Source organism: Fringilla coelebs (genome assembly GCF_963513975.1).
Source record: "Fringilla coelebs genome assembly, chromosome: Z".
Taxonomy (NCBI): domain Eukaryota; kingdom Metazoa; phylum Chordata; class Aves; order Passeriformes; family Fringillidae; genus Fringilla; species Fringilla coelebs.
Genome location: NC_140031.1, coordinates 62,776,428 through 62,803,737, shown reverse-complemented (window position 1 = coordinate 62,803,737; position 27,310 = coordinate 62,776,428). Strand labels below are relative to the sequence as shown.

The window sequence follows — 27,310 nt, the reverse complement described above, 5'->3', positions numbered from 1 at the left end:
TCTAGTATGATGTCTCAAGTGAAGGCAGAGGACAGCTATTTTTATGAAAAAGGGGTTTTATTAATTTGATAATTTTTAACTGGCTTCGTCACTACAATACCTCATACTCCTTTTATTTCATACAAGTAAATGACACTTCGTATACCCACAAACACTTTACTTGGGACTTGTAAAAGATGCAGAATTCCTCAAAAGCCATTTACAGTGTGATGTGTTCCCTGTAACTATTTTGTGGGTTACACATGAATCATATAATGGATGTAGGGATATCTGTGTAGTCTTGCCTTACATTTGGAATACCGCTAAATTTTGCAAGAGTGACTGATGTTTTGTAGTGGTTATAGTTGATTTTGTTATTGAGCCTATGAGAAGTACTTGTGTCCTGCATTCATCTCTCATCTCCTATCAGTGCCACAGTCAGCTCACCCCTGGCTGAGATAGTTCCCTGTGGTTCAGCTTTGGCTGCTTTAGACCTGTGGTCTGTGAACCGTGCACACGCATCTGCTCTGTACTGGGCAAATCTGTAGAACCAGTGCAGGTCTGATGCTCCTCTTTACTAATCAAACTGTCACAGGCCTGCAGTGTTGAAGGATATGTCTGAGGGGCTTCTTTGTGGAACCAGGGTGGCAAATACAGATGTGAAGCTTATTAGGCCTTCTGGATCTTGAAGCTGTGTTATTGTGGCTTGGGTGTGTCTGTGCTGTCTTCTGCAGTGTCCACTTTTCAAAGGTTTTCCATTTGCTGAAGTATCTTGTTTCCACAGTGCTTCATGTATTAGGGAATTGATTGAGTACTGAATAGATGAGTGTTTCCCATAATGCATGGGTGCACATAGTATTTAAGAACTTAACTCTAGGTATCCCAGGAGTATGAAGACTTCTGTTCCTTCTTGCATATAAATTGAATTGTGATAACATGATTCTTACCTTTATTCCAACTGGGAAAATAGCATAGTTTCTATTTTTGTGTATGAAATATGTCTGTTTTAGTAGCTTACGTACTTCTATTTTTCTTCATGCTTCTTTTACTGTAAATTAAAGGGTGAAAATGAAGCTGTATTGTGTCAAGCAGATGTATTGAGCAAAGAGGAACAGGAACAGCAAGAGGTGGCTCAGGTGCTCTCTATTTCTGAAACCTTATTGTCTGAACAAAGCAGGTGAGATTTGAGCTTAGTAAAATAGCATTTGAAAAGCTTTTGTCTGTGCATAATGAGACCCCTTTGCAAGTGTCAATTCTTCCGTTCCTTGTCTTTTGTCTTTCTACAGTATTCCATTTTCGATGCCTGCAAACAGCTTCTTCCAGTGTTTTCAGAGCACATTTTTTTTGGCTGCACTCTTTGTTATTATTTATGCATTACATACTTGATCCGTATGAGCTCATAGGTCTTCCTGACCAAGATTTTTTATTACTTGGTCTGTATTTGCTTAAGTAGCAATCACACGTGTAAAATATGTAACATACAAATTTTGCAAAATGTCAGAGACTTGACTTTCATTTGTCCATCCATGTGTTCTTCTATTTTACTGCCACTGTTGTTAAAATAAGATCTTAAGTGTGTGTTAGACTGCTGATTCTTTGATGTTGGTATGGTTAGCAACAAGACTTTTTTTTTATGTTAAAAATGCCTTGACAAAGACACTTTGTTATTTCTGCTTCAAGGTTAACCATAAATCAGAAATATATTTGAAAATATAATTTTATTAATCTTAAACAAAGCAGTCTGTTAGTCTCTTGTGTAAGTATTAGTTCAAAACTTAAGTGCAGAAGTGCTTTTTTTCTTTCCCAGCAAAAGTCAAGTGTGTATTTTCTGTTTTTGTTTGTGTACTTTAAATTTACTCATTTCAGTACTGAAAAACATACCTCCCAAGAAGGCAAGCTGAGTGCTCTGAAACCAGGACAACTCAAAAGGATTGAGTCTCCAAGAGCTAAACCAAACCTAGAAAGAACATACAGCAAAAAAGGATCTCCAGTAGTACAGAAACTAACTGCCCCAGATGAAGAAGAAATTAATCATGGAGAGAATCTGCCTGTGGCAGAAGAATCTGAAAACTTTCTCTCCTCAAAAGTGAGATTCTATTTCTGTCTACACTTACTGATTCTTGGGTCCACACTACCTTTTTTTAAGGCATCTAAATAAGCTGCTGTAAATGCATTAATTAATTTCAGCCTAGTAAGAATTCCTGTTCAGTATTTGTATGCTATTACAGGGTTTTCCAAAATCCTGCTAGTGACACATTGATAAGACATACAAAGACTTCACTTGGATTTTGACATTTCAGTCATATTAATGATACATGAATAGTTACCTGCTGTATTCTGTTGCTGGGTTTTTCCTGAGCTCCTTGGTTGCTTCTCATGAAGGACTATATTGGTTTTAGTATCTGTCTTTATTAGCTAAATGCCTTCCTAGAGGAACAAGGAGCAGTGATGGTACCATAAAGTACTTGGAAGTTTTTAAATTAAGTTTCATCTCAGGTTAGCAACATGATCATAATTTGTAATACTTTATTTTAAAGATGATATATTTGCTAATATTGTTGGGGATTTTTTTTCTCAAATCAAAGGATGACGTGGAGGTATTGTTGCTTGTGGGAAATTTGGCAGAGAATGACAATCTAGACATAAATTCAAGAAGCATGACATCAGGAACGCTTGATTCTTCTAAAAAATCACCAGATTATGACAGCAAAAGAGAGCAAGAAGAGTGTCTATCTACAGATGCTATAGGAGGCATTCAGGACACCACAGAAAGGTAAAGTTACCTGTTTTCAAAGTAAAAAATCTTTCATTTTGGTTTCAGTTGGGGTAGAGTTTATTTTTTTCTTATTAGCTGGTACAGTGCTGCATTTTGGATTCAATATGAGAATAACATTGATAACATACTGACATTTTAGTTGTTGGTGAGCAGTGCTTACCCTGAGTTGAGGACTTTTCAGTGTCTCATGGTGTGCCAGTGAGCAGGTGCATAGGCAGCTGAGAGGGAGCACAGCCAGACAGCTGGTGTGAACTGACCAAAAGGATATTCCATACCATGGAACATCATACCCACTCCATAAACTGGAGGGACCTGGCCAGAAGATGCTGAACACTTCTTGGGGCTGGGCTGGGTGTCAGTCAGCAAGCAATGAGCAGTTGTGCATCACTTGTTTCTTTGTGTTTTATTCCCCTCTGTCTGTGTGTCTGCCTCTCCTTTTCATTATTTTATATTCTACTTTGTTATGATAATTAAACTCTTCATATCTAAACCAAAAAGGTTTTCCTTTTCTTTCCAATTCTACTTCTCCCTGGAGTTTGGGGACTGACTGCATGGCACTTACTTATCAGCTGTGGTTAAGCTGCGACAGTACTTTAAACATTTGTGCATTTGTCCAGTTGTTTTTATACAGCACTTGAGTCTGGAAGCTCAGGCTCTGAGCTGTACTATTTGTGCTGTGCAAGTCACTAGGTGGCGTTCTTAAGTAATAGAACAGTTTTTAACAGGCTTAAGGGTTTTTTTCCAAAGCTATTTTCCTATTTAGAAGGTACTTCATGGGTGAGAGTAGACAAGAAGACAGCAAGCTCACTTTATGTTTCTGTAAGATATATTCTGAGTCTCTTCAATTTTTCTTTCCAGTGGTAGAACTTCCCGTGATGATGCTTATAATGTATGTGCAGTATGAGGCAGATAGTGCCACTTACATGCGACAGCTCTGGGTTATGTTATAAGCTACTTTTTGCTCAGTCTTAACTTACAAAGAGCAGTCCCAGATCTATTTTAAAATTTTGCTGTTTTCTGGAATTAACTTCTGGTTTGCATCTGTCCCTAAAACTCTCTAAAATCTCTTCCATAAATTATGTTGAAATCATGTCCCAGAGTTTTTTGTGCTAACAAGACAAGGGCCTTACTTGAAAATCTTCTTGTCTTTTGCAGTGGTGGAAGGTTTCACAGACTCACAGAATGGTTGAGGGTGGAAGGGTCTGCTAGAAGTCTTCTGGTCCAGCCTCCCAGTCAAGGCATCTGGAGCTGGTTGCCCATTACTGTGTCCAGACAGCTTCTCAGTCTTGGCAAGGATAGAGACTCCACAGTCTCTCTGGGCAGCCTGTGCCAATGCTTGGTAACCCTCCCAGTGAAACAGGATTTCCTGGTGCTCGGAGTGAGCCTCCTGTCTTGCACTGTTTGCCCGTTGTCTCTTGTCCCGTCACTGGGCATGCCTGGAAAGAGCCTGGCTCTGTCCTGTTTGCACCTTCCCCTTGGGTTTTTGTGAAACTGTTGAAGAGGGATCTCTTCAGATCCTTCAGAGAAGGCTCCCCCTGAGCCTTCTCTCCAGGTTGAACAGTTCACGCTCCTCCAGCTTTTTGTCATAGGAGAGATGCTTCCAGCCCTTTACCATCGGTGTGACCCTTTGAGGGGCTGTCTCCAGTGCATCCAGGTCTCTCCTACCAGGGAGCCCAGAACTGGTCAGTCCTCCAGGTGTGGCTTCATCAGTGCTGAGCAAGGGGCAAGGATCCCCTCCCCTGGCCTGCTGCCAACACTTCTCCTGCTGCAGCCCAGGTGTCTGCAGCCACAGCACTTTCCTGGTTCACGTTCAACTCAGAGACCACCAGGACAGTTGGGTTCTTTTCTGCAAAGCTGCTTTCCATCCGGGTGGCTTGCAGCATGCACTGGTGCCTTGGGTTGTTCTTCGCCTGGTGCAGGACTTTGCATCTCCCCATGCTGAACTTCCTGAGGTTCCCGTAGCCCACTTCTCCAGCCTCGCCAGGTCCCTCTGGAGGCCAGTATAACCTTTGGCTGTCTGTGTCCTTGGGAAGCACTTCTTCTAGATTTGCCTGATCTGCCAACTTGCTGAGGTTACACTCTGCTCCATCAACCAGATTATTCTGTGGAGATACTGGACAGAAGTTGATACAGTATTAACCCATGGGATCAGTGTTGATTGTTGGTCTCCAACTGGACTTTGTGTCACTGATCACAAACCTCAGAACCTGACAACTCAATCAGTTCTTAATGTACTTTCAGTCTGTACTTCATGAGCTTGCTAGGAGAGACATCAGCATGTTAGGAGAGACAGTGTTCAACAGTATTAACAAGCCTTATTGGAGTCCAGGCAGATGCTATTTACTGCTCTGCTTTATTTATTGAGCCAGTCATTTCATTGAAATATGTTATCAAGTTGATTAAGCATAACTTCCCCGTTACTAATCCATGCTGACTTCTCCAATTTAGGTTGTTTTTCGTGTATCTGGAAGTAGTTTCCAGATTTAGTTGTTCCATTGCTTTCTCAGGGACTGAGATAGGGCTGACTAAATTGTATTCTTCTGGATAACCCTCTTAGTTCCTTTTTCTCAAGCCATGAGTGTAGAAGGCCAAGATTTCTATCTTACCAATCTTAACTTGTTTGAACAGATGTAAGAATTGTATCTTTTTTGAAAGCAGTAGAACCCTGAATACTGGAATTAGTGAATGTTGTGTTCCTATGGCTGCTTAATTTTGGAGACCTGTGTTGGTATAACTGACACTTTCCAGTCTATCTGACTTAATGTTCTTTTCTTTCCTAAAATCTTTCCCAAAACTAATCAGGAGGTCCACTGCTGCAGATGAATTATCTCCCTCTTCTTTTATGTTTTTTTACATGTAGCCAACTAAGCAAATAAAAATTAAAAAAACACAACTTCATTTCTAGCTAGGAGTACTAAATATCTGATAGTAAGCCAAGCTTATAGAGTGTACTTTGTAGTTCTTCAGAAGTAAAAGTTGAAACATATTTTTGTAGGTCCAATGATAAATTAAGTTCTGGAGAAGAAAGTGAACAGAGAAGAACGGAACCCCATTGGAACCTGAGACCAGACCTAATGAGACTTACTAGGAAAAGAGATTATCTTGAAGAGTGTGGAAACAGGGAAGAGGACAATACTGAGAGAAATGAAGAAGAGTTTTTGGTGTTATTAAAAACAGGTGTATCAGGGGTAAGTGCTGATCATGTATTTTGAGCCAGTTATACCTCAATCCTTTTGCCCAATCTTAGAAAGATAGGTGGCACAGAAATCTAGTATGTGGTTGGAAAATGTTCATGTGATTATTTGATTTTTTTTTTAATTCACCATTTGAAACTATGCTGAATAAATCGAATTAGAATTTGAAACCTGTGGAAATACCTAATATACACTGTTGTCTTAAGTTTGATGGTTTATATGATCAGAAATTTGCATTATAATGAATACATACGAACACTGTTGAAAAATAATTTACTGTTGGTTATTCATTGAACAATGGAAATTAAGGCAATTACCTAACCTCAGATAGTACCTAAAATCTGTGTTAGTATACTTAGAAATTAAAATGAGTGTGAACGAAGTTCAGATCTTCTTAAATTTGCTCAGCAGGCCTAACTTAGCCCAGACTAGTTCCATCGCTTCTAATTCTGTGATAACTGGGTCAAGTTTATCTGGTGTCCCCTGTTTTTTATATGGATGACTAAAACTTTTAGTAAACATACTCTTTTAGTCAAGTATCCATAGTTGACAGAACTGTGGTTGCTGATGTTTGTCTGTGTATATGTTGAATAATATTTAAATGCTTTTATATAATGTATGATAGTTTTTTCTTCCTACCTTGTTCCCAAGGCAGGAAAAAAAAATGTTCCTGCAAATTGTTCTTTAAATTAGTAGGTAATTTTAGAAAATTATTCTTCTTTCCAACTTCTAAAGAGTTGTTGCACTTGATAAATTGAGCATGGTATTGGTTTATTAACTACCAGCAGCACTGTGAATTCAAGTATTATAGATAATACCAGTTAATGACACCTCTGCTATAGAACGCAGAATTAAAGGCAATGAGAAAAAATGTCCTAAGTTATCAGAGATGACAGCTGGGCAGGTTCTCAAGATCCTCAAACTAAGTTCTTTAAGTCACCAAAACCAGTTACAAATGTTTGGGACTTAATATGGTAATAATAATCTCTGTTCAGGAAAACGCCAGTAGTACAGTTGAATCTGGATCCGTCTCAGAAGCTACAGGAAAACACAGTTTTGCAGAGAATGTTGAAGAAACATCTCATAGGAGAATCAGGCAGGACATTACACTCCAATCTTTGGGGATATCGTCAGAGAGTGAGAGACATGTAGATCAAGATCATGATTCTCAGCTTTCTACCTCACAGGAAAAGCGTTCAGGCAATCTCACAAGGTAAAACAACTGTTTTGCTTTATAAACCAAACTCATTTGATTGATAATTATTGGCCATAGTGTCATGTGACTGCATGCAACATGTCAGTTTTTGTGTCTTCCATCTGAACTTAGCAGATGTGTGCAGGTGGTCCTTTGTCTCTTACTCTGCATGTATTCTCATAAAATGAACACAGCCAGCACTCTCACCAGTCTATCCCATGGTTTCAACAGAAATTCCCGATTTTATAGGGCAGGACATGAGAGTATCCATGTTTCGGGGCACAGGGATTGTGGGATTAACCTAAAGAGAAACTTTGTGCTAGTAGTTTCCTCTGCTACCATTTGTTTCCACTATCCACCAGTTTACCAAGTAGGATGTTTGGGGGAAAAGTTTATCATTGCTTTTGGTACTCAGAGTGGTTGTGCCCATGATTTTGAAGGAGGAAACTGTAGGTAACTGATTATTGAAGAGAATGCTGTCTGAGAAACCAAAGCAGATAAGTAGTTAGCACCTAACAGTTTCCGTTTGTAAACAATAGTCTGATCAATTAGAGTGTCATAGTTTGGGGCTTCTAGTATAGCTTTAGCAAAAGAACAGCTGGAAGTGTTCCTATGACTTAAAAAGTGACTTCCACATCAAATTTAAAATGATTAAAATTAAAATGATTTCATACTTCTCTAATCAAAGAATTGTGTATCTTGCAAGTTTAATTGTGAACATTTCTAGCATTTTGAAACTGCTTAATACATATTTGCAGTAAGAATCTTATGTACACAGGAAGAATTTAAATTTCTGATTAAATGCTTATTTGTCACTATAAGAAGTAAATAGGTTGCATTGTTGGTCACAATGATAGCTTTTTTTTTAATTGGGTTTGTTTTAATTTGTAGTATCTCTCTCTTTGGAAGGTCTTGGATTTCATTGTTTTTGTTCTGTACTTCAGAAGGCCGCTCAGGAGATCATCAAAACAGACAGCACTGCCAGAACATGTGCTGGAGCCAAAAACTGCTACTTCTTCTGCCTCTGAATGTGAGGCTGATTGTGGTGAGAAGGGGAGTCAAAGGCAAGAAGCTAAACTGAGTGTTGCCAGAGACAAAAGTTTGAAAACTACACAGAGAAGAAAGTCTGGGAAGGAACCCAGAAGTTCAAAGATAACCTTTGTCACCCTCCGGGCTTCTCAAGAGGAGGAGGAGGATGAGGAGGCAGATGAATTTGAGCTTGATGATGAAGATGAATGCTTTGCATCAGAGGAAGTAAACAAGGCTCCAGCGTTTGTTCCTATAGGTCTTCGATCTCCAAAACCAATTCGTATGCAGATACAGGAAACTGTGGAGGAGGTACTGTGTAGCTGGGTTCTGCATATGTAATTTTGTTCTGATTGTTTGAAAAGATTTTATTCTAATTGTGTCTCTGGGTATTTGGGTTTTATCCAAGTTCTAGTTAAGAATGGTGTTCAGAGTAGCGCATACACTTGGTTTTGAACTTAATACTGCATCAGCCTAAAGTCCAGTTATGCAATTATATTTTCAAACTGTATATAGGTCTGCAGGGAATTCACCAGTCTGTTTATTGGGATTGAATATAGGCCCAGACTCGATGCTCATCCTTGTGTTTTGAGGCCCAGGATGGATCAAATGGAGCACTTCAATTTCATATTTGAATGTTAGGAAATGAGGGTATGAGGAGAATGTTTCTGTATGTCATGTCCCCCTTGCCAAGAAGCTTTTAACTGTCAGGTAGGCTGACCTGACCAGCAGCCAGACACACATATCTGCTTGCTTACTCCCTTTTCCTGTGGGACAGTGAGATATTAGGAAGGCAAGAAGATTTCTCTGTTGTTATAAAGACAGTTACATACATGAAGGAAAAAGCTGCATGTAAATGAAAAACAAAATAAGGAATTTGTTTGCTGCTTTCCATTGTCAGGTTAGTTCCTGGAAATCACGACCTCGGTCTGTGTAAGAGTAGCTTTGGAAGATGAATGCCCTAAACACAAATGGCTTCCTCTTCTCCCTCCTTTCAGCTTTTATTGCTGAGTGTGTCATGGTACAGAATTCCCTTCTGATCAGCTTGGGTCAGCTGTGTTAGCTGTGTGCTTTCCTGACCTCTTGCTTAACCCTGGCCTTCCTGCTGGGTAAAAGAATAGGAAAAAAGCGTTGAGCTGGGCAGGAATAGCAAAACCACTGGTGTGTTACTAACTGTGTTGTAATTAAAAATCCAGAAGACAGCATTATGTGGGCTGGTATGAAGAAAATAAACTTCATCCCGGTCATGGCCAGCACAATCTTCATTCTTTATTTCATACCATTTGTGTCATGCTTAAGTCTTACACTATCCAGTGGAAGACATTTTTCTGTTATTTTCCCTGTCACCACTACTTTCCATTCACTTCAGTGCTTTTTTGCTTTCTAGTGCTTTTTTTCAGACCACTATTTCTAGTCCTCTTCCTCTCTTTGCCCATTGAAATTATGATTTTTATTGTCTCCTGAATGAATCACACTGTTTCTTTCTCCAGGTGAAAAACAGCAGAATAATTTAAAGATCAGTCAAAACACAAGGGAACTTCTAGAATGATAATTGACAGCAAAGTTGCTGAATGGAAGCTTTCACTGAATCCTTGATTTCAGAGATGTGGAGTATATGTAATGTGCGTGTTATACGTTGCCTAGTATAACACTCAGGAGACATGAGTACTAGTGAGGAATGTGGTTAGATACCCAAGGGCCTAGCTGTTGTAAAATTTAAATAGGTCAGTTGAAAGTCTGTAAAGTGCAAGCCTTTGAGAGCAACCCAGATTGAGCAGTGTTTTCTGTAAGAACTTCCCTGGAAATATCATAAACTTGCTGGCAAACATTTCTGAAAATGTCAAATGTCTGAAATTGTCTGTGAAAATACATTGCTGAGGAAGGAAAAAAAATAGGTGAAATGGTGAGTGGGTATGTTTCTGTGTGTCTGCATATTGATTCCCTATCTTGCTTCGGAAATAAGTCTGTACTGTTTTTCTATCCTGAAGTCTTAAAAAGCATAAAAAGAGTAAAAACTAAGAAGACCCATTTGAGGTAAACAGTCACTATAAAAGATCTCAGCTGCATAACTTAGTTCAGTGGAGAAGTGAGTGACTAGAAACAAGGCCTTAGGTTGTCTGATGCTTCCACTTAGCTACAGGTAGCAGTACCTGTTCTGCCTTCTGTTCATACCACTGCTTCCTTCTCAAATCAGAAGGTAGGATTTTTGCAAAACATTTCTCTAGGTGTTGAACATCTGTTAAATATGTGAGGTTTATAAACATTTGCATTTTACAGATTTTCTTTTGCATCTGATGAACTGAAATATTTGTAAAATTACTTTTACAGCTGGAAATATCTGTGAATATCCCAGATGTGCAGGTGGCTACTGATGCTGAAAGTCTTACTTGTGCTTCTATCCAACCAGTAGTACAGAGGGAAGAAGAAAGCACCTCAACAACTGTAAGAATGTCTTTTGTTTGTTTCATTGGTCATACAAAGCTATTTCAAAAAGCTTGTTGCCATGTCTGAATGTTAACTGTGTAGCTTATTAGACTGGTACCTGTCCCACACAAATGTGAGGCACACCTGTGGGTAAACTCTGTTAGTAAATATTGTTAGACTTAAAACCAGGGTAACTTGTGGGCACAGAATTTACATGTAAGCATTAAATAAAAGTTATGGTGTCAATTTATATAGAAACTTTGATATTGTTTTTCTTTGTATTTAAGGAAACAATCATACACGAAAATCCAGATGTGGACAAAGGTAGATATGAAACAATCTTGCTTATGTATTTCTTGTTAACTTGCTACCGATATACACATTTCCCCCTTTCTTAAAATATGTTTCCAAAGGTGTCACCATCTTGGCTGACAGGCTCAGCTGTGTCCTGCAGTAGGTCAGCTGGAGCTGGCCGTGTCCAGGGCAGGCCCCTGCTGCCAACACCTTGCCACCTGTATCCAATACACCCTTAAAGGCAGGCATGTTACTGCTCAGTGTTTTAACTGTAGTTTGATTTTGCTGGATGAGAATAGCTGCTTGTCTACAAGCATTTTGATTCTTAAATAAGGCCAATTAAAAAAATATGTACTTCACTGTATTGGTAGTAGTGTCAGATTTTGAATATGGGTAAGTGGATTTCTGATTCATGTGGTTGTGACTTTTAATGTGTGTGAACAACTTCACAGGAATTAACGATGGAAGCACTGAAGCTGCTATGACTTTACTTGCAATGGGTGATCCAAATTTCCAGTTAAAAACAAGTACTGAAGGTATGATCTGATTTATGGGACAAAGCCTTGCTCTTGTGCTTTCTGGGTCCACCTAAGGAGGGATGGAGCAGTGGCTGCAAAGCTCTTCCACATGCTGCTGCATAGCAGGAGGTCAAGAGTCTTTTATGCTTTCAGTCCTGTTGCATTGTAACACAGTGAGTTCAGCAAATGCAGGCTGGCTGGAAAGAGGCAGACGCCCTACTGAATACTGCCAACTGTATCACTGCTAGGAAGTTGTTTCTGTGACCTTTTAGGGAGCATATATTTAAATTGATCTGTGCATATAAACTGGACAAAAGGGATCAAGCTCAAATGACTGTAACTTTCAGTGATCTTTTCAGACCTTTAATGTAAAGCATAGCCTTTACATCCTAACTAGCTACAACCTGAAATTACGTGGGTTTGTTATAGATTTTGTGTAGCATTTATTATCTGCTTTCATTTGCTGAATGTTAGTTATTGTGTTCTTACTGCAAAAAGTGTTCTCATAGGACTGTGTTTATCTGTGATTTGAATCCATGTCTTTGGAGAATACAAACTTTGTTAAATGAGGCTTGAAGTTGTATAGCTTTATATACATGCCAAACCTGAGTGTTTTAAATGAAATTTTCCCATTCTGTTTATTGTTAAAACCAGAACAGACACATATGTTACCTGCTCAAGATGACTTGGACATGGCTCACAGCCTTGTAAGTCACACTTACTCCAAAGAAAATAGAACTTCTAGTCAGTATTCGCTTGCTTCAGACACTTCTGTCAAGGAATTGGTGCCTTCTGAGGATGGAAACAACATCAATGTAGAGCATCAAATCACTGGCGCAAGAATAGGTGTAGAAGAATATTCAGAGATGGATGCTACTGATACCAGGTTAAATTACTACTTCATTTTCTTTAGTGAGAGAGATCCTCTGGCACTGTTTACTTTTGCTAGGTTCTTTCTGGCATTTTTATCAATTTGCAAGCAGTCTTGCTTAAGTAAAGGTTTCTCCATTTATGTAATTTAGTATGTAATCTGCAAAAACTCCTCTCATCTCTTTCTTACTACTTTCATGAAGTGTTTGTATGTAATTTTGGGTATCTACAACTGTTTTTTCTCTCATGAAATTAAGTTTACTCAGGGAAGAGGGGAACAAAAAAAAATGCAAACGAATGATGTACTGGATCACTCTTAATTATCAAGCTCTTTCTTGCAAAGTTCTCTACAGTTAATCAGACCAAGGCAAATTGCTTAAGTGTCACTGGTGCTGTGGGGATGTAGATCAAAGTTTTAGAGCAAAGAGATGACAAGAAATCAGTTGATCTTCCATTATTATGGTTTTAGTGAATGATCATTAATAATTTTTGCATTTGTGAATTACAAGACAGCTTAGTGGGACACTTCCCCAGAGAAATGTCTGCTGGTGATCATGTATTATTTTAAAGAGTATTTAACTTGTTGACTGCTTGAACAAAGTATGAGATTATGCTCTTTGAAAAATCTTAATCCAAGATAATTTATTTTGCATCCAGTTTAATTATATTATTAAACTAGAACTTACTTCTATGTCATATGTTTTAGATTTCTGATCTTCTCCTCTTACTTAAACATTTCAATTTTCCTTTTTTTTTTAAATTCCTTTACATTATAGACATACTAGTTTGCAGTATACCTGTCTGTTTCAATTCACAGATGATTTTTTTTTTTTTATCCTACTGGGTAGTTTTCTGTCTTCTCTGGCAGTTGCAGCCTGCATTTCAGGTGGTCATTGTCTGTTCTACCCCATATTTCTTATATCTTCTCTTCACTAACTTCAGGGATTCTCTTGATGACATCTTTCCTTTTACTTGTAGTGGTAGCTCTTTGCCTATGGTGAGTAGTATGAGACCGACAGGAGGCGAACACCTGGAGCCTGAGCCAACCTCTGCAATATTGAGGTCCAATGAAAACATAATGCAGGAGATACTTAATGCAAATGTACTTGTGGAACAACTAGAGCAAATTCGAACTGGTAAGCCTGTTTCTTATCCTAGGGCTCTGAAAATGATATTCACATCTGTTCATGAAATGAAACAAAGCTGAAAGTCTTCACTTTCCATTCATGTTCACAGATGAAACATCACCTTTGTAACATTGGGTACCCATTTGGGATATTGTTTTATACATGAGAATACCTTTCAGTATGAAATTAAGTGAATTTTGAATAGCAGGTTTTTTCTGCGGGTATTAAAATACCTGGAAGGCACCTAAATTACTGGACTGCCAATTACAGAAATACAGTCAAATACAGTGTACTTTTTTCTATTATTACTGTCTTTTCCTCACATTAAAAGTAGAAGAGGAGATAGAACTGGCTTTCTGTTCTTAAAGCAGTTGCAAAAAAGGTAGTCTTCAAACTTTTAATTGTCTTCATGCCACTGGCAAAATAGGAAAGGCAAGATGAGATATGTGTATATGCCTTATTTGTGTAAGACACAAGTATTCATGTGCACTCATTCATGCATATGTGTCTATATAAACATACTACAAAACTTTAATTTATACAAGATTATAAATAAAAAGTAATACAAATATGTATATATATATACACACACCTGCAGACTGAAAAGACAATATTACAATATTTGAATTTTTATTTTTATAAAACTTAGATCCTACAACCCTGAGGGGTAATGCAGAAATGCAGAAGGTGGAACCAGAACAAATCAGACAAGCTGCAGGTGATTCTTCAGTTCATCATGACTTTACATCTGGAAGTATGGAACTTACCAAGCAAGTAGACAAAACTGAGAGGTAAGAAGATTCCTCATTTAATACTGACTTTATTCCTACTTTCTCTTAAAAAATGCAGCTGAAGTTCAGGTGTAGTATGCAACTGTAATGGAAAAAGTGTGCTCACAGACACTGTGTCTGTGTTAATACAGATAGTGTACAGTTTAGACTTCAGGTTTTTCTCCCTTACATGTTGTGCTACAGTTTTTAGAGATAGAACATTAACTTCTGTTTGCTATTTCAGAACTTAGTAATTACCTTGCTGCCTAACTGTCTTTCATGAAACTGCAAGGAAATGTTAATGAGTTGATTAATTTAGAAATGTTAATGAGCTTATAAGGCTTCCAGCTTGGTCTTACTTTCAGTAGGAGTGTCTCCATTAGTGAAATTAGAGAGGCCTTTCTGTGAAAGTCTTTATGGAGATTTATTCAAAGATGATGCATTCTGTTTAGTACAATGATGTAGTCTTTAAAGAGGCACTTTGTTTCCCTTTAATTACATATTATTCCTATTAAATACATTGTAACACAGAATTTAGCATTTGCACAACGTATGTTCATCTGGTTTCAAATTAACTAGATACATACCTTGCAGAATAGAAAAGCAGATAAGAGATCCTTGTGGAAATTCAGGAGATTTAAGACATCTAACTCCATCACCAAAACCTGAAAAATCACACCTTGGACTAGAAGATTGTCCAAATCCAAGTTCTGTGGATGAACTGTCTGAGCAGAGTCCTTGTCCTCTTGAACACCATATATGTACAGTCAACTTTACTCAGGTAAAGAACAAGAACTTAATTACAGTCCAGAAGTGCCCAGATTTTGAAATTCTGTAAAGGAAGAGGTTTTCAGTGCAAATATACTCAACAGTTCTAAACACCTGGTACTTCAGCTAGTAAATGAAACTTGTTTTTTCGCAGGGGCATATCCAATCAATCTTTCAGACAAACTTAATCTTTGCAAACTCTGTTTAGAACGTTTCAGCAATAAGTAATGCACATTAGCAAAATTGGGAGAATTTTTAAGAGGTCTTGATGGAAGAAGTTACCTAGGGTTCTTGTATCCATTCAGTGTGACCTCTTACTGTTATATTTGTTTACATTAAAATGAAGTTAAAAGGCTACTTCTTGGATGGAGCAAAACAAACTGCATTCTTTGTTGTGCTCTTTCTCATTTATTAAAAAAAACAATTAAGAGGTTTACATGCATATTATTACATGATATACAGAAATTTTGCATATTTTTACATATGTCTATATCATTTATATCATCCTCATGTATGTAGTCGTGGATAAACAATATGTCTTTCACATTCATTTCTTTGCAGTGGCTTGCATGTCCGTGTTCTAGTATAAATGACAGTTACCTTATTTTTGTCATGAGACAAAGGTTCATTTGCAGTTCCCCAGGGTTTCTAGTGTTGTCTGAGATCAGTGAGCATGTAGTTACATTGGAACAGCTGATGCATAGAAGCTTGTTTCCCAAGTGCAGCAGGTTGCTGTGTCAAGGCTGATTTCATGTTAGGACAATGTTCAAGAATGATGTTGCTCTTACAGGCCTGGCAGAGAGAGTATGAGAAAAGGCAGCTTGCAGTAGAGCTGGTTCAATCAGCTGGTTCAGTTCATTCCTGTTTTTAGTAAAGGGACAGGCTGTAGAAGGAAAGGGATAGATGAGCTGTAGAGTTTCATGTTTTTATTTGGCACTCAGGGGTTTGTTAAGAGTTGTAGGAATCTACTTTCTTAGTGCCACTGAACAATTTATTGTGTGAATCATCTCTTACAGAATTGTGCTGTAGGAAGTATAAATTTTATTAGACAAACTATCAATACAGACAACAAGCTGCAAATAAATTTTATATTACCCCAGTGTTTCTTGTCCTTGTTAGGCTAATACTCTTCAGCCTAGAACAGCTAGAATTGAAAACTGACAAATAAAATAATGATGATGTGCTTGCATTTTTTGGATCTTCAGCATTTGACATGCTTTGTTTCTTCCTGTTTCCTGGAGTAATTTTCCAGATTTATTAATTTCAACTGTGTTGTTTCTAGAATGAAGCTTGTACTCAGGATGCTCAACAACATTGCATATGCAGCACAGAAGAAACTTCAGGTATAATATGCTAATATTCAAAGTTAGCAAAAGCCCACATTTGTTTCTCTTGCGCTTACTGAATGATGAATTGAAACCCTAAACTTTTAATTTTAAAAAAATTAAAATTTTCATTGACACGATTAATCAATCTATTCCATTAACACAAATAATGATTCACAGCATAATGACATTCCCCTCCCTAGCCGCTTGTCTTTACATTTCATTAATAGTAACTAGACTTGAGAACTATTTGAATAGCCCTTCATAAAGTTGAAGTATCAGTGGAAGGGAAACTTGCTCTTTTTGCCCTGTTGAGAGCTCCTGCTGCTTACCCTATTTAGAGTCCTTTATGCCTCTCTGGCTTACCCAGCAAAAACTGAACATGACAGAGGGTGAGAAATTCTGTAGTTTTCCACTGGCTTAATGAGCTGTAGTTGCTCATGAAGTTATCAAGTGAATGCTGTTGTCAGAGTTCTGTGAGTAGGAGGGCAGTACTGTGCAAGTGTGGAGCAGAGGGAAAGAAGAAGAGGGGATGTGTAAACAATCAAACTTCCTTCTTTAGCTGTACTGAGTCAACAGATTAATGCCTAACTGATCAAGTATGATGAAAGTTACGAAGGTGGTGTCTGCTGTTCCCTAGAACAAATTGAAATGGTTGGTTTGGGAGCACTTCTGTCTAACATAGGGGATAGTCACAGTGACAGAAACCCAGAATACTTACTTTATGTAGAAACTGCAGTCCAAAACTGTAACTCATGAGCTTCTGCAAAAGATCAGGCTAATACTTCTTCTTAGACATCTGTTGCCTATTGGAACAGATTATTACCCTCTATTATTGCAAGAATCTTGGGGTGAAGCATCTTAAACCATGTTTAATTAGATGAAGAATCCAAGCAAACTGAGGTTGGAATAACAGCTTTACCTCATTGAGAGCTGTCTTAAATAATGTAGTACCATTGCTGTTTTCCATCTTTTGAAAACTTTACAGATGTTTGTTCCTTAAATTCTAACAGGTGGCAGCTGGCAACTATCTGTTAATATCTGCTTGTTGATTAAATTATCTCTATTTTTCATCTATTAAATTCAAGACTATGCTTCTCAGATCCTGTTCTGCCAGTCTGCAGTGAGGGGAAAAATCCTGTGCTTACCTTCAAAATTGTAGACATCTGCCATTTAAAAAAGCAACTCTTAATACCTGAGAGTTGCAATTAAAGACAGAGGGCCACTTGACCACCATGACATAAGTTTAATTAAACAGCAAATTGCTCTTTAATGCTAGAACACCCTTTTAAAATCTTCATTATTACTAGGCATTTTTAATATTCCTCATTCTAAATGGTAATCAGAATTCCTCTGCAGTGAATAAGCACCAGGAGATGATGATGTGTATCTCATCTAGGAAGTCAGGAAGCCTATTGTCTAAAGAATATGTCCAGTGCCTTTTTCCATGGAGAAATGAATGCCTAAAATTTCAGTACACTGTGTAGGGAGGACATGAAGAGAACAGCATCATTTAATATTTGATTAATAGGGTTTTTTTGTTATTTATTTCCCTGAAAAATTTATAGTAGGGAACGATGATCACAGATGTCCAGAGGAAGAACAGACATTCATTTTAACATTGGTGGAAATCCCAGCTGGCTCAAAAGAGTTTGATGCATCTACTGCGGTGGAACAAACTTCAGAACCAGTACTACCAGCCCCAATACTTCTCAGCCCAATAAATGCAAGTGAAACAACTGTGACTGAAGTGGAGAGGTAAATGATTTCTTTTTTGTCAAAGTGAAACAGTTTTTGTGTACCTTGATTGTTCTCTGTCTGTGTAGTACAGATTAGAACTTCTCAAAAGAAGAAATGCAAGAGGAAGTAATTTTGACGGATGGCTAGAGAGTTAAGAAAGCAAAAAGGGCTCTAATTCAATTTGAGGAAGATTCTATAGGTATTTTAAATTTAGCATTAAGGTTAGCTGAGATGTTGGTGTCATCTTAATTCTGATTTACCCTTCAGAGTAGAGTCTTCCTTTTTAGTAGAAGTAATTTGCCCAGCTTGAGCTTTACTCTGCCTTATGGATACTTACAATGCAAAGCAATTGAAATTAAAAAAATCTAAGCATGTTTGTGTTTAACAGTACTTTAACAGTTTTGTAGAGTAGGTGTTTATTATTGCTCTCCCAGATTTTTCATGTAGATGGTTTTCTAGAAAACATGATAAATAGTGATGTAAATTCTTATTGTCTTGAATTTGCTGTTTAAAAGGCAGACAAGATGAAAACACAAACTAATTAATTACTCCAAAGAATAATAGCTGATTTGTCTACTGCAATCCAAAAGGGTTTGAATTTCTTTTGCAAAGAGTACCTCTGAATGCAGTGTAACAAAATTTTTATGTCAGCATTACAGTTGAACTAAATCTCTTAGTCCATTTGGGAGAAAAAAAAACCAACAACGGAAAAAGACATTATGAAAAATGGAATTGTTGCAAAGTAGTAAAAAACCTGCAAACCCTAATACCATATTAATGAAAGTCCTCAGATCATAACTAGAGTGTGATGCAATTCCACATAATTGTGGAGAATGCTGGCTACACAGTGTAATAATTCTAACTCCTGTGGAACTACTTATGATAAACAAAATTGCTGACAGGCTGAGTTAGAGTACATGTTCTGTCTTGCTGTTCCTGTATAGCTTTACCATATTTTCCTAGTCTCTGCTGCTTCTCTGTATGTCTTATAAATGTCTGTATGTTTTAGAGACCATACAGCACGTGGGGGTTCACCTGTGCAGATAAATAATACTGTATTTTAGCATTTTTCTAGGGTAGTTAACAGGTTCTTATATTTTTGCATTGTATGAAAAGACAAAAAAGTGGAGTTCAAATAGAGCAGCTAAACTAAATTCAATATGACTACAGAAACTAACTCCAGATGACACAACAAATTGTTTCCTGGTAGTACATTTGAAGTTAACATTGACATTAAGCTAGAGAGAGTATCACCAGAGATTTGTGTGTACTTTCCATACAGAAACCTTATACGAAGTGAATTTTAGCTTCTTGTACTGCCACAATAATGACTTTATATATATAAACAGTATTGGATCCTTGACAACTGCAGCGTGTAAGGTTGCTGGACCTTTAAACAGCAGTATGGAAGCCAAACAACTAGAGAGTGCTGTAGACCCTGTTCCAAAGTTGCAGACAGCTCAAAAGCGGTTGGCTCCTGAGCTTGAAGGGAATGATTTTCCTCCTTCCAAGAAAACTCCATCTAGTGTTGCAGTGGAAAATAACCTGGGAACCAATTACAAGGTGAGATCATAATTTGGTGAGTTTTCATCCATGGGGTAGATGCATAACACATACTTGAGCATTTTAATTAGGTTTATTTTTTAATGGTGTCTCTTGCTTAAATATGTGCTATATATGCCTATACAACTTAAAAGGAAAATCAGCACCTATAGATTGCTTTTACTTTTTAGATCTTCAACAGGTTTTGGGTGTTTATTTATTATTAAGGTTTTTTGAGAATCTGTAGGCTCTCAGGTGTTTTTGAATTAGACTTCCTGGTAGACAGACTGGTAATATGTCTTACTTGGTTCATTCTGCATCACCCTTATGACAAAGGCATTAATGGGAGGAGAGGAAACTCTGGAGGTATGTTGGATGACTGGCAGGATGTCTAGGTACACTGAATAATGTTTTGAATCTGCATTGTGTCTGTTACATGAAGAAGCTGTTAGATAGAAATGTCCTTATTGATTCTTAACATAGCAGGTACTAGTTTAAAAGAGCAAACTGCCAGTGAAAACAAGCAACCATCTTTCCAGCATCCTTCTGTGCTTTTTTACAATATCACCAAGCTTATGGTAGCAACTACCATCGATCTTTGTAAGTAGGCTAAGATTGTAAACTGTACCTTGGTGTAGGAATGGATGGTAATTCCCCAGATGATTCAGAGAGCTTTTCTAGGAAGGGATGGATAACAATCTTCTTCCTCCTTTGATCTCTTATCTCAATATCCTTGTCTTGAGTAATTTGTCATAAGAACACCGTGAAAAGCCTCTTAGGAAATGAGTTAAAGGATGGATGATGCTGCACTGTCTTCTGTATCAGTCCTTCTCTTAGAACTGTGCATGTGTGATATGAGACTATCAACTTCATTGTCTCTTCTGTATTGAGAGCAATAAAAAACACTCTTTTTTTTTTTTTCTTTTTTAAATACAGGGTTATTCAGTTAAATCCACAGATGTGCCAGTGATAATTTCTGGTATGTACATGTAAACTTGTAAACCAAAGTATATTGAACTGTGTAACACATCACAATAAACTGTAAACACATCACAACTTAATACTGGTTGTCATGCTAAATAATTCTGTCTAAGGCCATATAACACAATAGTAGAAACAAGTTTTCCTGGTACTACATTAATACCACCATTCCATGCTTTCTGCTAAAACTAGGTGTGCTGAATGACATAAATGTTGGTTATTTAATAATGGTTTTAAAAGCATTGCTGTAGCTGGTTTATTGGTGAAATTTAAGAGGTTTTTTTGACTAAACATGTTATCATCTCTTAAGCAAATATTTCTACCTGTTTAAGAGCACTAATAATCAAAAGTATAAACTGGCATTTTAACCACACAATGCCAAAATAGTTGGGTTTTTTTGCATTTTTACTGAAAAAGTATGGAATTGTTTAGGAGATTAATCCGCCTCTGAAGAAACAGAGAAAAAGTAGAACTGCTGATAATGCAGTCTTCATTATCTGAGCTGGTGAAGGGCTTGGTGAACTATAATTTTGCCTCTGGAAAAGGCTTCTAAGGGAAGTTGTAGAAGGTTAAACAGCTAGGTGACTAGACTAAGTTCTGTGGAGTGCTAATAAAGGACGAGAGGGTTGGAGAGTGTGCTGTAAAATTTAAAACTGCACTTCTACCAGCTTTTTCCCATAACATCTGTATGATCTTACAGACTTTAAAAGTAGACCACGAACTTTTAATTCATAGTGGTGACTCATAAAAATAAATGGACAAATAAAACCAAAGAAAAATTCAGCCCTTCTGCTGAAATGGTTCAAACCATTTTAATATAATGCATTTTTTGGGCTCTTGTATTACCATGGATGTCTTTGACTCTCAACTCCTTTTACAGGGAGTCCTTTTCAAAAAACAGAGTCTTCAGCAAAGGAAAAAGTACTTACTTCTGTATTGGTGTCTGAGTCTATCTCACAACTGGCCGAGAGAAGCCAGCTTGAGACTTCAGAGAGCTTAGGGAATGTGCCACTTGAGAATGCAGCATCTGAAATGGAAGAGGAGGTTATGTCTAGAGTAACCTCTAATAGAAGAGCAGAAATAAGTGGACAAGGAAAGCAGGAGAATGTGCATGAATCTGCACAGTTGGAACATACTAGAAGCCCAGCATCATCTTCAAAAACTCCATTACTCAGGTATGCAGTAATTGCAATAATATTTTGTCAGCTTTTTCTGTAAAAAAAAGATCATGTTTCTATGTTGCCATCTTTTCAGTGCCATTGTTTGTGACCTGCCTGGGTAAGAGTTACAGTATCTATACTCTCCTGCAAATCAGAAAGCATCAAACTGTCTGCTTTGAAATTTGCATTATTTTACTCATTAAATTAGTAGATCAACTGAAGAGCACTACTGAAATATTGTGTGTCTGTTTAGACATGATAGATGCCTTTTGTCAGGCAGGCATCCATTGGCTGTGATAGGAACTTAGGATAATTTGTTGTTTTCCATAGGTAAGTCTTATGTTGTGACATATATACCCACCCACTTGTTTTGGCGTTCATCCTGCCAGTAAGATTTGTTAGTGGTACAGTACTGAGCACACTGAATTTTTAGAACTGACATAAGTAATTTCCCCAAAGGAGTTTCAGTCTTGACAGCTCAGAGGATATTCCTCTAACCTGTATGTTGAATTGATTTTTTAACTATAGCTTTCTGTACTGTTTGTTTAAATGTTTTGAGTTCATGTTCTCTGTTGCTCCTGTGCTTAATTATTTTAATTGTAATGCTCCACTGGCTTCTTCTAATCTTGCATTTACTTTTTCATTATGCTTGTGTGAGTACCAATATTGTCTATTTATATTTGGGATATCCACAGCAGTTGGATAAGTGATGCATTAACATCAGAATCCTAGCCTTAAAGTTTACTTTCTAATTTGAAACTCTTAACAACCTGAAAATTTAATGCTTTGTGTACCTCCCTCAGTGCTGTGATTTCCATAAGCTCACTGGTCTGGGTTTGCTGCTGTAAATAGGCTAAAACCCTGCAGTAGGGTGCAATGGTCTGCTGTAGCCCCATCCTTGGGGATCAAGTTTTCCATTGATTACATGAAGGATGCTCAGAGTTTTCAGTTTGTTCTTCAGAAGTGCGCCTCCATCCTTCTTAGAACCACTCTCTGAAGGTCTGGTAGCTTGTTATGGTCTGTGGATTAGAAGCAAATATTAGGTTCCTGTTCTCAGGCTTAAAAATTGTCAAGAATCTCTGTGACTGTTCAGAAAAACTCTTGTACCAGAATATTCAGTAATACCAAAGTCTTTCTCAGAATGACTTTTTGGTTTGTTTCCTTAAAATTTTCGTATGTCCTGTAGGTGTCTGTTTATTTCCTGTGTATAGAATTGGATTCCTGTAATGCTATTTACATCTTCCTTTTATGGCGCAGTCCTCTGACATCCTGACTATACTTGTTTTGAACAGGGGTGGACGAAAACCGTTGGGATTTTTATCTTTAATTTGCAAAAAGAGTAAATCTGAATCTGCAGAAGACACCAAAGGGAATAGAGGGAAGATCCAAAAGCCACGAATTGTGACTCCAAAACGAAGTCTAAAGAAACCCACTCCATCCACTAAGGATGAGAGGGAATCTTGTTCCTTTCCCTCTACTTCATCATCTGTGGAACATGAGCATGTAGCTGCTGATGCTGCAGTTACGGTATGAGTTTACTTTTGAACAACCATGTATTTCTGAGGTGTGAAGAATAGAGAATTAGTTGTTTCGGGAGTGAGTAGATGGGTGTGTAGCATTCATGTTTTGAGTCTGGTATCTGTTCCAGTTGACAAATTCTGACTTGTGCATGTTCAGGAAGCTTGTAAGGGAACTAAGTTGATATTTCTCTGCATGGATATCTATTTATTTCTCATTTTCAGTAAACTCTAATATTTTTTTTCCCTCTGGTCAAAGCTTCCTACATAAATAAAATACCCCTACAAATAGCTCATGTGCATATATATGTAAATATATTTACGCATACACACTGATGAAGACTGTTAAGAGCAACGTTTTCTTGTTTTTTCAGGTTCCAAGTAACAGCTCATCTGAGAAGCCACCTCTCTGTGCTAAAGATCAAGAGAAGGAAGGAGAGCCAACCAAAATCTCTGAGTACTTTTTCAGTGACATCTTTATGGAAGTGGATGATTCAGAATAGCAAATAGGTTATATAAAGAGGTTTTATAAAAACCTGGGATCACGGAATATACTGCAACAAGAAAAGAGTATTTTAAAAGTTACAATTTGTTCTGATATTCATTATGGCACACTTAATGTCAGCCAGCAATAACAGTACCAGATAAAATAACAGGAAAGTGATCTCTTTAACATTCAGGGGAAACTGAACATTCTCCAAAAGTGACATAACAGATTCAAAGGAGAAGATGGAAAGGAAAGGCTGAAAAGCCTCATCTCCTGCTCCTCCTTTAACAAACTGGAAGTAGGTTTAATAAACCCCCAAAGCATGCTACTGGAACTCAGATGCGGGGTCGAACAAAGAAGCCATAAATCAAACATATCTTGAACAAGCTCCAATACCTATGAAAACTCCCTATAAACCATTATCACTGAGCCCAGCACAATAGCAACTCAAATCCATGCCCCTCTACTATAAAAGCTACATGTTAGGCAAATACTGGATCTATCTCCAGATAACAAAGGAAGCCTAGGGACCAGAAAGGTATTAAACCCTCAAAACAGCCTAGGGACCAGAGACAGGTTAAGGCTTCCAGCCAGAGAGGCATTATGAATTCAAGCAACATGGTTACTGACTGCTTCATCTCAATGCAGAGTAAGTAGAACCAAAATGCAATCAGTAGAGGGTTTTTTCACTTTCTTGACCCACATGTTGGGCACCAAAAAAATGTATTTGTCCTGGTTTAGGGCAAATTTGGGAGGAAATTTTCAAAGGGGTCCCTCTAGAAAGCAGATTCAAGTGGCCCCTCCCCCAACTGGTTTGGAAAGATTTCCTTGGAGAAAAGTAGAAAAAACCTGTTTATTTAACAAGAAAAGTATTCACAAGCATTAAAAAAATGAACAATACTAAACAATAAAACCTCTTGCTGTTCTGAAGAGATGGCAAATTCAGGAAGTCCTTTCCTTGGGGTGTTGCTCAGCTCATTTGCTCTGTTACCAGTTCCTCCTCTGCTGGAAAATGCCGTGTCCTGGGCTCCAGTGGGCCACAGGTGTGAGATGCCCATGTTTTTCTGGGTTTTTGGTCCAGAACAAGGCTGATCAGTTCCCAAAAAAAAAGGAAAGGCACAGTCCAGGAAACTTCTCTGCCTCAGCTAGCTAAAACCTAACCAAAAGCAAAGGAAAGCTCTCTCCTGCCGTCTGTCTGTTCTGCAGACAACACAGTCTGTAAGAGAGAATGCCGAGGAGCAAGTGCAGCTTCTGATAACAAGCTCTACGCTTCGTCTCTTCCCCTTCGCTCTCGGAACCAGCCTTAAAGGTGCAAAACTTAATATCCAGTATAAACAGAACAGATGATTGGGGATACAAGCATCATAAAGTCACCCTAGGACGTGTTGTTAATTAATGCTGTGAAGATGAAATGGATTCTTTCTGAAGCAACCCAGGAATTCTCAAAATGCTGACATAGTCTAAACCACTACAATGATGTGAAAGGACCAGACTACTTACTGACTGCTGGCTTATGCTTTCACTTGTTTAGACACTGATAGTGAGTGCGTGACTATCCTACAGAAAAGTGCAATGAAATAATGTTTAATCTTGCAACAAGTATCCTTTTCCATTTTAATGCTAAAGCTTCTTAGTGTACTGACTATTAAAGTTCTTTACTTCTTTTTGTGAAGTATGTTACGTTAGAAGGAGGAATTAACCTTTTGGGTATAATGTAATATCTGAAGATCAGAATGCAAATACTGGAAGTAGTGTAGTAAATACATACGTACATATGTCAAGCACTGCAGGTGTTTTTATTTGAATCTCCAAATTACATATTTTTGTAAGAGTTTTTTAACCACATAATTTAAAAGACTGTAACCTGAAAAGCCCAATTTTTTCCTTTAAAAAATGTTGAAAATTTAAAACCACACTTTGCTAAAAGATGATAACACAAGGTTAATGTTTGCAACTTTTTTTATCACTTGGAGGAGGAGATTGATGTTTCCTAGTATATTGATATATTCCTAGGAGATTGATATATTCCTAGTATAAATACAAATTTTCTTCTAAATTGGAAAACAAAGCTATAGATACAATTTCTTCTCCTTATGTGTAGTTGTTTGTATATTTACTGACTTCCTCAGTTTCCCCTGTCCAAAGTAGCACAAAGAGATTGGATTTAAACCATGACTATATAATGTAATTTCTGAGGATTTGCTGCTTTGAAGGACTTGAATTAAAAGGGTTTTCTTATGTGCATGTCTGCTTGTACTGTAACTTGCCATAAAATTCTGATTTAGCTTTAGATTTTAGTTTAAGTTTTTATTTACTTCATCAAGAAATTTGTCTGGGTGAGGTAATTAGGTTTATGCACTCTCAAAGTTAGGTGGTCACTGAAAGAGTCAATATTTAGTCTGAAACTCCTGTTTGTATGAGCTTGAGTAGTCTTAAATTTTTTCCCATTACTTAATACTTGCAGGTACTTTTGCAGAGCAATTTATTATGAAGGTGAAACTGATTTTTAAATGGTATTGTATATGTTCTCAAAAAAACCTATCATCAGGTTTGGACTGGGTAATCCTTTACTGGCAGGTAAATAATATAAATACGTAGTTAATTTTGAAATAGTCAATGAAGTTTGAGAATGTTTTTTCTTTTCAGAAGTTGTTGGCAAAGCTTCTGAAGGAACCTTTAAACTTTTGTCAGAGAGGAGAAATACAGAAAAAAGCTACTGTTACTGCAAATTGGTGTATTAGCTCTGCCAGTGAAATATCACTAGCAGCAGTATTCCCTGAGGTGATGGAAAAGGGACTAGTGGTCCCATTGTAGAGTAACTTACTTGAAAGCATCTGATCAACCCACCTCACCCACCAAAAAAACCCTCAAAAGTACCAACAACAGTTTCTGTTCAGATGGTATCTTGTGCTTTGCCTAATCCGTTTAACTTGAAATGTTTATCTAAATATTGTTTTACTGTAAACATTATGAAAGACATTGATGTATACATGTAACTCTATGTATTGTATATCTTGTAGATATGAAGTATGCAAGTGTTTACTTCCTGATATGTCTAGCATGTTTATATCAGTTGCACTCATAGAGTCTAAAAATATATTCTTGGGGAGTGGCTATGAAATAATTGCTGTGAGTACCTTCTGAGTGAGTTCTGAGGGGATAATCATTCTACATTTAGTTGCATACATTTTAGCTTGCATTCTTGTTATAAGGGGGAAAAAATCAACTACTTCATTACTAAGATTTATGGTGCCTTATCTGCATTGTTTATTGGGGCTATGCTTTCTTTTTCCTTGCAGCAAATAACATGCACTTTGATAGAGGATTTTTTTTTTAAAGAACAAATTTAATTTGAATAGAAATAAGAGAATTTTGTGTTCTGTTTTCTGTATGGAACTTTTATAACGATGAAGGATGTAAGAAAATATCGTTGAAATCTCCATACGTATGCGTAGCATTTTTACAAAGATGTGGCATAAAACTGCTTTGCGTAGAGTTGTCTGACGCCGTGTATCATCACATATAAGCTTTCTGTGTCAAAGGAAGTAGTCCTATTCTGTATGTAAATTATGTGAATAAATTATTTTCTTTTACCTGTGTTGCTATTTCTTTATGTA

General features: G+C 37.4%; 1 protein-coding gene across 1 annotated transcript in view; it reads left to right on the top strand.

Moving 5' to 3' along the window:
- Nucleotides 1-27,195, top strand: part of BDP1 (BDP1 general transcription factor IIIB subunit) — a 52,475-nt gene extending 25,280 nt beyond the window's left edge. The window contains exons 23-42 of the mRNA XM_084225908.1: nt 1,041-1,156; nt 1,846-2,065; nt 2,565-2,752; nt 5,751-5,943; nt 6,945-7,162; nt 8,089-8,482; nt 10,499-10,612; nt 10,882-10,918; nt 11,341-11,424; nt 12,061-12,292; nt 13,255-13,412; nt 14,053-14,194; nt 14,768-14,954; nt 16,224-16,284; nt 17,835-18,024; nt 19,356-19,569; nt 20,485-20,527; nt 21,410-21,704; nt 22,982-23,216; nt 23,581-27,195. Of these exons, the coding sequence (XP_084082034.1) occupies nt 1,041-1,156; nt 1,846-2,065; nt 2,565-2,752; nt 5,751-5,943; nt 6,945-7,162; nt 8,089-8,482; nt 10,499-10,612; nt 10,882-10,918; nt 11,341-11,424; nt 12,061-12,292; nt 13,255-13,412; nt 14,053-14,194; nt 14,768-14,954; nt 16,224-16,284; nt 17,835-18,024; nt 19,356-19,569; nt 20,485-20,527; nt 21,410-21,704; nt 22,982-23,216; nt 23,581-23,709 (3,450 nt within the window). The 3' untranslated portion in view covers nt 23,710-27,195. The remainder of the gene's footprint in view (nt 1-1,040; nt 1,157-1,845; nt 2,066-2,564; nt 2,753-5,750; nt 5,944-6,944; nt 7,163-8,088; nt 8,483-10,498; nt 10,613-10,881; nt 10,919-11,340; nt 11,425-12,060; nt 12,293-13,254; nt 13,413-14,052; nt 14,195-14,767; nt 14,955-16,223; nt 16,285-17,834; nt 18,025-19,355; nt 19,570-20,484; nt 20,528-21,409; nt 21,705-22,981; nt 23,217-23,580) is intronic.
- Nucleotides 27,196-27,310: the final 115 nt, after the last annotated feature.